The sequence below is a fragment of the Ascidiella aspersa genome, chromosome 3 (assembly GCF_963924565.1).
Source record: "Ascidiella aspersa chromosome 3, kaAscAspe10.2, whole genome shotgun sequence".
NCBI classification, from domain to species: domain Eukaryota; kingdom Metazoa; phylum Chordata; class Ascidiacea; order Phlebobranchia; family Ascidiidae; genus Ascidiella; species Ascidiella aspersa.
The window spans coordinates 23,471,942-23,481,477 of NC_139449.1; the positions used below are offsets into that span (position 1 = coordinate 23,471,942).

At 38.2% G+C, this 9,536-nt stretch overlaps 1 protein-coding gene across 1 annotated transcript; it reads left to right on the plus strand.

Moving 5' to 3' along the window:
• Positions 1–224: 224 nt before the first annotated feature.
• LOC146160969 (uncharacterized) lies at positions 225–5,264 on the plus strand. Its single transcript, XM_083385061.1, has 5 exons — positions 225–691; positions 750–839; positions 1,531–1,637; positions 3,596–3,791; positions 5,158–5,264. The coding sequence occupies exons 1-5, from the start codon at positions 571–573 to the stop codon at positions 5,262–5,264; spliced, it is 621 nt and encodes a 206-aa protein (XP_083241187.1). The 5' UTR covers positions 225–570.
• Positions 5,265–9,536: the final 4,272 nt, after the last annotated feature.

Consider the following 9,536-nt stretch of genomic DNA (forward strand, 5'->3'; position numbering starts at 1 on the left):
AAACTGTTGGTATTTTTGCAGTAATCTTCAACAGATAGTCGAAAATGCAAATTGTCCCGTTGTCGAATTCGGGTATAAATAGGTAGCCTTTCGCTATAAAATGTTATACACCCCTTTACGATAGCAATATCTACAGTTAAAATATTTTAAACTAAATTTTCCTTATCTTTTCGTAGCCCTATTCAAAAGTTCAAAAACTTTCCTAATTTCTTCTTTAACTATTAAAGACTGAGCTAATTTTTTGTAGTAAAACATATGCCTTTTACACTTACACCAACCTGCTTTCTGTATTGATTAAAATTTAAAAGTCTTGTGTTCACATAGCGTTATATCCTTAGGTTGCGAACACAAAAACATTTTATAACTCCGACTGAAAACAATTGATACAATATATATATATTCAGCTTATTTTGGTAACGCTGCTTAATATCTCAAATGTTATACATAAATATCTAACTAGGCATAGTAATCGCGAAATTGGTAAACTTCCCTAGTTACGAGAGTTTGAGCATTCGCCTAGCTTGGAATATTTCCCAATATTAATATTTAACCAATTGACATGATACCGTAATGCCAACACCGTACATTGCGGCGGGTTGTTGGTATTTTATATCATTACGGTGCCGAGAAGCAACTATGAAAGTTCTCATTGCAGTTGATGGAAGCAAGTATGCTGAAGATACATTCGATTGTAAGTTCTTTTGCCTTCGCAAATTCGTTGCACTTTAGTATTTTACTGTTTCTTTCAGGGTACATTGAGATGATGCACAAGCCGGAGAATGAAGTAACTCTGGCCCACGCCGCTGATCAGCCAAGTCTGCCTTCATTTATATTTTACGGTAGGTAAAAAATATTACAGTTGCATGTTTATAAATTTACTGTAGACCTGAAAATAAAATCACGACGATTACTTAATTTTTGCAGCTAAAGTAAAAGCCTGTATGATGTTTTTGTAACGGTAAAGTGGCATCTTTAAATTTAGACAAGCTGCCTATAGTATATAGGAATGTACACACTTCCTATTATATTTTGACAGCGTTACTCCATTTTTTAATAAAAGTTTTTAACGATTTAATAAATCATTGCAGGTAAGTGAAAGCGTATGAGGTGTTTGTGACGGTAAAGTGTTACTATCTTTAAAATTTAGATAAGCTGACTAGTAAGGATGCACATACTTCGTATTTTATTTTGACAGCCGTACCCCATATTTCATAATAAAGATATGGCCGTTCAAACAAATGCAAACGTCAACTCAACAGCATATTCGACACTAAACCAACTATAGAAAGATTGACCACCTCGTTCTTAATAGCCATACTTTACTTAAGCGTTAAGAATTTTATTTTCTGGCAAAATTACTTAACAGGACAAAAACGCTGCTTCGGGTCTTGAAACATGTTCAAAAGGCTACTTAAATTTGGTAACGACCCTATAGTACCTAGTACAGGTGCTAAAACCTTTCGGGTAACAATTCCAATGCGATAATATGGGCCCCATCGACCTACATGTCTTGCTTTCTATTTGTTTTAGAGGAAGCGGTGTTTCCACACGAGCAATACCAAGCGAGCCTGAACGCTCACAAGAAACAAATTCTCGAATTGAAAGCGCGCTACGAACAAAAATCAAGCTTTCGCCAGGTTGGTCAGAAAACCATATCTTGGCTATTTAATCGTTACCAATATAAAGTAATTATAAATAAAGTAATACTTTATTGGGTATAAAATAATACTTTATTGGCATTAGTGGTTTACAGTTAATAGGGACAACTGGCAAATTATCCGTAGCCGTAGCTTTTTACACTTGTAGCATAAATGTGTACAATAACGTTCGTTTTTTTTAAATGCCATATAATATACCTTCGGAAAAAAGTATTTAAAAAAGCCAATATCGCTGTTAGAGGCGGATCGGCATGAAAACAATTAAGAGACCACGTAACAAAGTTAGTTTACACCTTGACGTTATAAGTTACGTCAAACATTACGTCATCCAGTGACGTGACGTTATAAACAGGTAACCACAGGAAAACCATGCAGTGGGTTAATTTCGTTGAAGAGGTGATGTTTGAACATTAAAGCCATAATACATAAATGTAAATCTAATATAGATCGAGCAAGAAAAAATTTCTCAACCAATAATTTGGCGATGAATGCATTTTGAATAAGTCACGGCGTTATGACAGGGTTCTTAAAATGGGTACGTAAACAAGTTCATTTAAAGATTTTTCGTAATAAACGCAATGGTTTCTATCGTTTATGAGACTAGCAAAAATTAATTAAATCTATTAAGTGCAGCGTTTCACCTATATAAAACACATCCCCATCCTGCTGTGCATGATTAGGACTTACTACTAATCAAACCATACCGGTTGCCATTTTTTCGCCTTTGGGAGTCAAGCCTCATGGCCAGGCTCAGATCCAGTATTTTAGTTCGGGGGATATAACATTTTTCGAGATAATGTTACAAAGTTAGTTCAAAACGTGACGTCACAAGTCGCATTATAAAGTTTTGTAAGACAATCGCGGTAAAAATACCTTTTAATAGTTTAAGTAAAAAAAAAACATTTTTGAGGGTGTTATGAGACGCACGGCGCATTCGAGATAAACTGATTTTAACAAAATGGGTTAAACTTTTTTTTTTGTTGCTGACGGCGCCTTTTGGAAACTTATAAACACTATCGGCGCCTTAATTAATTCAAACTTTTGTAAAATTCAAATTATACTAAAATGCCCCTAAGTACAATTTTGGAAATACCCCATAATACACTAAAATACCCAAAAATGTTTTGGTGCCATGGCCATGTGAACCAACCCCCCCCCCCCCACCCTGGATCCAACCCTGGCCACGGCCTCTTCTCCCCCTGCAAGATCCCCCCATGATTGCTACACAAAACGAAAGGACTGAAATATATACGCTTGTTTTTGTTTGTTTTTATTCGTAAACTTTGACAAAAATAACAGAAAAGAAACCGAACAATAAAATAAAAAAACCCTCTAAAATAACGGATTTAACTATCATATCTAGTCAGACCAAGATCGACACTGGGAAAAGTCCAGCAGACTTTTAGGGTTAGTACTGTGCTTATCTTGGCCAACAGAAGGCAAGCAAACAAACATGTCTTGTTAGAAAGTTATCTGACGGGTACATGTGTTTCGACCTGCGACATGGAAATCGGTATGTTCACGTTTGTAAACTCAATGGATGTCGTCCAAAAACCACAATCCGAAATAAACCTAACTTATGAATGTAGGAATGGTTTAGATTTAAATAAGACAAAGGAATACTTTTATCTACATCACAGGGGTTTATCTTGGGCGGGTTTAGCACTATACTAACAACATTTGTTTGTTATTAACAAGATGATATTTCGGTTGGTCCATATATTGGATATTGAAAATACCAAATTGTCCCCAGAAATGATACTAAGAAGTGGTTTGGCAGCCATGTACCTATTTACCCTTTTACCGGGTCTGAGAAACCCACTCGACAAAAATATAATAGACAATCCTTCAACTGCTCACTGAAGATGCAGCATCTATTAGAAGGTGGCGACTTAGACAGTTACAAACCGGTACTCGCCAACTATATTCTTGTTTAGGTTCCCTGCAACTTCAAGTTTGAAATGCGCCCGGGCAGTGTCGGTCAGTCGCTGGTCGACATGGCCAGTGAGGCGGGCGTCGACCTGGTCGTCATGGGAACGAGGGGTCAAGGGAGTGTCCGTCGCACTGTGCTCGGTTCGGTCAGCCATTACGTGCTCCACCATTCCAAGGTTCCGGTGCTGGTTTATCAAAAACGTGCCTAAATGTTTCTCGTCGAGACAACAAGAACGTCTCAGTGTTCACATTTTGCATTCGTAAGAAATTTGCATAAAAATGAGAAAGCTTGTTGTTTGTGTTGCCTGGCATTGCCGTTCCGTGTACAATCCGAGTGTTATGAAATATAATAAATTGACTTATCAACTACACAAAATAAATTTTGCAAAAGAAAGAAGGAATGTGCACTTTATTCGCAGCCGGACAAAAACAACAGTGTAAAACCAAGGGTGCTGGAACCTAAGTTCACGACATTTCATCTGTAGTGGAATTTGTGAACTACGTAATTTACAAACTTTGATATTTTGATTGATACAGTGTTGGCATATCGTTTTTTTAGGAAAATCCTAATCGTAAGAAATGTATAACGATGTTAAACGAATATATCCACGAGGATAGCAGTAAGAAGAATTATATTGTAGCTCAAGATTTTGACAACCTTGGACCACTTGAATCTTAACTAGAACAAATAACAAAACTTTATGTACGATTTTTTTAGTTATGAAAATAATTGACATGAGTCTTAACGTTTGGGAATTAGCGAGGTTATAGCGCAAATCTTTATAACACTATACCAAAAAATTATAAGAGTGGCTAAAAAAATTGATATGTGGTTTAAATACGGATATCGCGTTTGGATTAAAATAGAAAATCTCTTTGTAAAACTATCAAAGATGGATCTTACGCCTATCCAACCAGCACTACAAAGGCCCAAGAGCTTCTTAATTGTCGAATAGGTGCAAATTTCCCAGTGTGACGCCACATCCATTTAAACAGAAGGCGCGTGGGAAAGAAACTTATTTCAAAACAAAAGATCCCAATCTCAAAGTGCGAACCCTGTTATGCGGTGTCTGAATTATATTCTAAACTTTTCTCTTTCTAAATTTCTAAGTGACAACCTACATGTATACGAGCTAAGCGCATTTATCGCTTGTTTTGGGCTCGGACAGACTTTAAAAAAATCGGGAGGTTGTTTTGCTACATGTGTCAAATGATTCTAAAAGTATTTCTTCGAACAAAAGCGAAAAACCGAGGGTGTCCAATACATGGTCAGCCCGGGTTGCACGAAACGTGTCAATTAAATTTTGTTCCTTTATTATCCAATCAGTAACAAACCTTAAGATAATATACGCCGCTACTCTACTGGAGAGTAGCAATACTACAGTAACAATGCGGGTGTTACAGAAAATTTGCACTGAAAGATAAATATGGTGAACCCTATATACAACGTAACAATGCCTTGTTTCAATTTACAATCTAAAAGCGCTTCAGCTTATGTGGAAGTACGTCATCCGGCCGCGAGACAATGGCAATTCAGCGGTTGCAACAAACTCCTGTCTCATCCCAGGTATGTCGCCCAACGGCAAGCGGTTCCGGGCAACGCCTTTGTACGAGACGCGGCGCGCAGACATTCGAACGAGGCAACCCGCGGCGGATGATGCCGAGCTCCGATGACGTAGCGCGTAGGCAGGAAAAGCGACACGCGTCGGAATGGCTCAGTTTTGCAACCGCGGCAAAAGCAACGGTGCCGCGGGCGTCGTATCTATTCTTAGTGCCGAATTTCGACGGTATACGTCATAACGAGTAGCGCGCCAGTAAGTGGGGGTTTGTGGAGTGGATGGGTCGCCTTGCCTTTTACGGCTTTCTGTGGTTAAACACGAGTTCGCCAGTCGGGCAAGAGCGCCACCTAGTAATCGCAGAAAAATGCTTTCCTAAAAACAAAAATCACAATTTCAAATTGGTTGCTTGTTTTATTAAAACTGTTCCCTTCCCGAACGACTAGTGTGCAAATTCGCATTTTGAGCATGCGCTTAGTTAGTGAAGCATAAAAGGCAAGTTAGAAAGTCCAAAGCCCAATCAACTTTTAACATTAACAGAAGCATAATTCTGTAGTAAAACTGTAATAGCAACTTTGCGTATTCATTTCGACTGACTTTGAAAGAACTTGAATCAACTTGCTATGTTTAAATGGTTCGCGAAAGCTCAACGCAAAATTTCCACAACGACCGATTGAATACCGGTCGGTGTGTTTTTTAACCATACAAAAAAACGGCCAAGATTTTTCATCGTTATTTGCGGTGAACATCAATGAGTATCGCCAAAATTCATCATCAACGAACTTACCACAAGAAAAGGTAACAAGCACTCGTAAAACATCTCCCATCGTATCGCAATGCGGAAACCCGCGACCCTTTCCCATTGTAGAAATGATGCTGATGACGTTGAAGGTGGCAACGCCGCTGAGATCCTCAAAGTCACCTTGGACGTCGCGCGTCTCTTCGTAGGGCGGCGCGGCCAGCTGGGTTTCGACAAGCCTGTTGTCACCACCTCTACCTTTCAGCGCCTGCTGCACCAAAGTCACACCGTTCACCAACAGTTGTCGCGTGTTCGGGTATAAAATCTCAGGCCTGTTTTTGAAAAGCATCAGTTGTCGATCAGCAGTCTATTAGCATTGTTTAATCACAAAGAAAAGTGGTTTAGTAGCAAAGGATCTTTAGATGTAAGATTATTCAGAAACAGTGGCACAAATGAGGTTTACAGAGTCAGATTTGACTTGTTTTGTGCAAAGGAAGACTTAATCGAAGCATGGTGACTTGGGCAACAATTGGTTGAACCGTAGTAACTACAGTATTTTAACTTATTTATTTAGTTAATAATTTTCCAGCCAAATAGCTCTAGAATTGTAAATAAACCAAGTTGGATTCTGGTCAAATCAATACTTGTATAGTTGTTGGTTTCTTCCTATAAGCTTGTTCTTGTGCAGAACCAACATGGATAAAAAATGTTACTATTGCTGTTTCAACCAGGTTTAAGCCGACGAGGCGAGCAGCCAGGTTGTCATAGAAATCGGTTGCGAAACGCGCTCATCGCTTTTAACCGCCAATCTTCTGACAAATAATCTAACGCTCGCCTAAGGCCTTATTATGCCATGTTGCAAGGCCGTGCCACTAATACACGCAGTGAGAAGGCAAGGCGCCAGCCACTGTCGAGCCTGTCAGAGAAGTTTAGCGATTTTTGTGCAGGGTTTGCGGGCCTATCTTGCTCATGAATAAGCGGCAATAGGTCTTCAATCTCTTGGCAAAACTCAGCCTTTTTCGACCTCCACCTACACTGTTAAGGCAGAGCCTTACAAACAAGGGTATTTTGGCCCATTACCTTTGCGGCGCTCGTGCAACGAAGTCGCATCGAATTTGTGAGCGTGTCTGATTAGGCTGGCAGGTATCAAGGTGCCGCGAATTCCTTCGCGATTAGCCGACTTAAGGCTTTTACAGGCAGGACTACCAAAGAAACGCTGTCTAGAAACAAAATGTAGACTTTGTACAGAAAATGACAAAAGCAATTAGTGTTAGCCGTATTCTAGTGAGAGACACAACCCGACTACAATATTTATTAGCTTAAACATTTGACATTAAAACTGTTGGAGAGAAAAACAATCTTATAGGATACAAAATCTACGTTGATAGTATAAATTTGGACAACAAAGTGTAAACTACACTGCTTAGGTTGAAACTTGTTTGCAACGTAAACTCCGAAAGCAGTTTTTATTCACATTTTACCCGCTCTAAGATGTACCCATGGTAATAAGGAATAGTTTTTTGTTTTGTTAGGTTTTACGTAGTCAAGCTTTGCGGAGGTACCTGGATACCCGCTGTTAACACCAACCTTGGCAACTCTAACTGCCGCTAGTGGGCGCGTTAAAGTTGGTAGACTGATTTCAGTTGTGACGTCATGTGTTATACTCACTGAAATAGGTCTGCTAACTAATAACGCTACCACACACACAACAGTACGCTATTAAATATTCCAACAAAATATACACGTTTTTTAACATTAGTGAAGGTAATGTAAAACATTAGTTCATTCATCATATCTATAGGAAAGCAGTCAAATTATTTGAAAAGATTATAAGCATGTAGAGCACCGTCTTTTAAATAAGTTATTTCAGGCTTCTACTTAAATGGCATTGTTTACCAGTTGTATTTTACTTTTGGTGACCTTTCGCACAACTGTGATTTGTAAGTGTAGAGTAAAAGTTGCGTTGTATATATCAAACTGTGCACTACAAAAGTTTTATTGTCAAATGAGTTAAATAACAATTAGAATTACGCAAAAAGAGTTTACAATGATCGGCAACCATTTTAAGTTAGTTAAAACAACATTTTTTAAACTCTTAAAATGCACCTAAAAATCGCCAAAGCGTAAGCTGGACTTGGGACTCCACCCAGTCGGTTTATTTGGCTGGATTCGTGTTCGTGACTCGAGTAGCCTACGACTATTCGAGTACTGAGTGATTACCGAGTCAGACGTTTGCTTACGTAGTAGCAAGTTTGAAACAGATTAGGCCCCACATTGTAAATCGTACCCTATTTTTTTGGGTAGAAAACAAAGTTTTGGGTAGAAACACGGCTTTAACACAGTCAACGCATTTGGCTATCGTCTTATTTTTGTAGATGTGTTGTGATGCCAATAAATTAACACGCAGCATTGAGGACAAAAAGATTATTGCACGTTTTTTAACTACAGGCTAACAACTGGTGGACCACTGTAAATAAGTTTATCTCATTTCCCTAGTAAGTACAATTCAGTTGTTAGCTAAAACTTAACTTAACTCATGAATATTGCTAACAGTAGGCCTACCATATTTTCAGCACCCCAAAAGAGGACATTTTTTGCCGGCAAGTAAAACGAAAGTAGAATTGTTACTTTTGATGATGTTTCACATTTCCTTGGTAGTTGCAGGCAAACTTACAAAAACAAAGCAAAGCAAATTTAGTTTTCAGATGCAGCCCATGAATACTTTGCGGTTATCTTAACTTTTGCCAATAAGAATTGATCATTTTTAACGAGATCGTAAATTGTTTACACGAAATATCATTGAAATTATATACAACCATTAAGCTGCTCGCAACGGATCCAACTAAAAGGCCTGACTTTGTGCCCACGTTGCTAAAATAGTCGGTCACTTTAGATGACGATGAGGGTTCATTTTCACCTCTAATAGACTGCTAATGCTTCATATGGTTGTCTAATTTTAAAGAATAATAAAGAAGAATAAAATCATCTGCTGAGATACTAACTGTATGCTATAGAGCAGTGTTTCCCAACCATTTTTTACACTAGTGCCCCCTTGGGCTCAATATTATTTCATATCGTCCCCCTTATCTTTCTTTACCGTAAAGTATTATATATTAACCGTTGTCTAACATCATTTTGTCTAATACATTCACTATAGGAATTTGTGTATAAATTAAACTAAATTAATGACGTAGGTGCCTATTAAAAAACTAAGGCATGTAGGTAACAGAACATATAATTTACATACAACAATATTTGCCTTAAGGTTTAATAAACACACTTGTGCAAAAACTACTTTGCGCTACTGCAATTAAAATATCTGACGATTCAACATATTGTCTCATAATGAAATCCAGGTCTGTCGTTAGATCAATATAAAAGATTAATTCCTAATATGCATACATTATTTCACAAGGTTATGTCGTTACGAGGAAAAACTTTAAATCAGGGGTCGGAAACCTTTTCTAGTCGCGGGCATCAACCAAACTCAGAAAGGTCTCGTGGGCCGCATAAAATGTTAGAACAACTGATCAGGCGGGCCTCGGATATTTTTGCACTTAAAAACGTGTTTAATTACATTTAAGGAGGCAGGAGCAAAGTGTTAGCGCGAAGCGCGAAGAAAAAACGTTGGTTTGGTTTATAAATTCGAGT

Coding starts and splice junctions, on each gene's coding strand:
- LOC146160969 (XM_083385061.1), top strand. CDS start 571: ATGCCAACACCGTACATTGCGGCGGGTTGTTGGTATTTTATATCATTA. Junction 692..749: donor TGCTGAAGATACATTCGATT/GTAAGTTCTTTT, acceptor TGTTTCTTTCAG/GGTACATTGAGATGATGCAC. Junction 3,792..5,157: donor GGTGCTGGTTTATCAAAAAC/GTGCCTAAATGT, acceptor GTCTCATCCCAG/GTATGTCGCCCAACGGCAAG.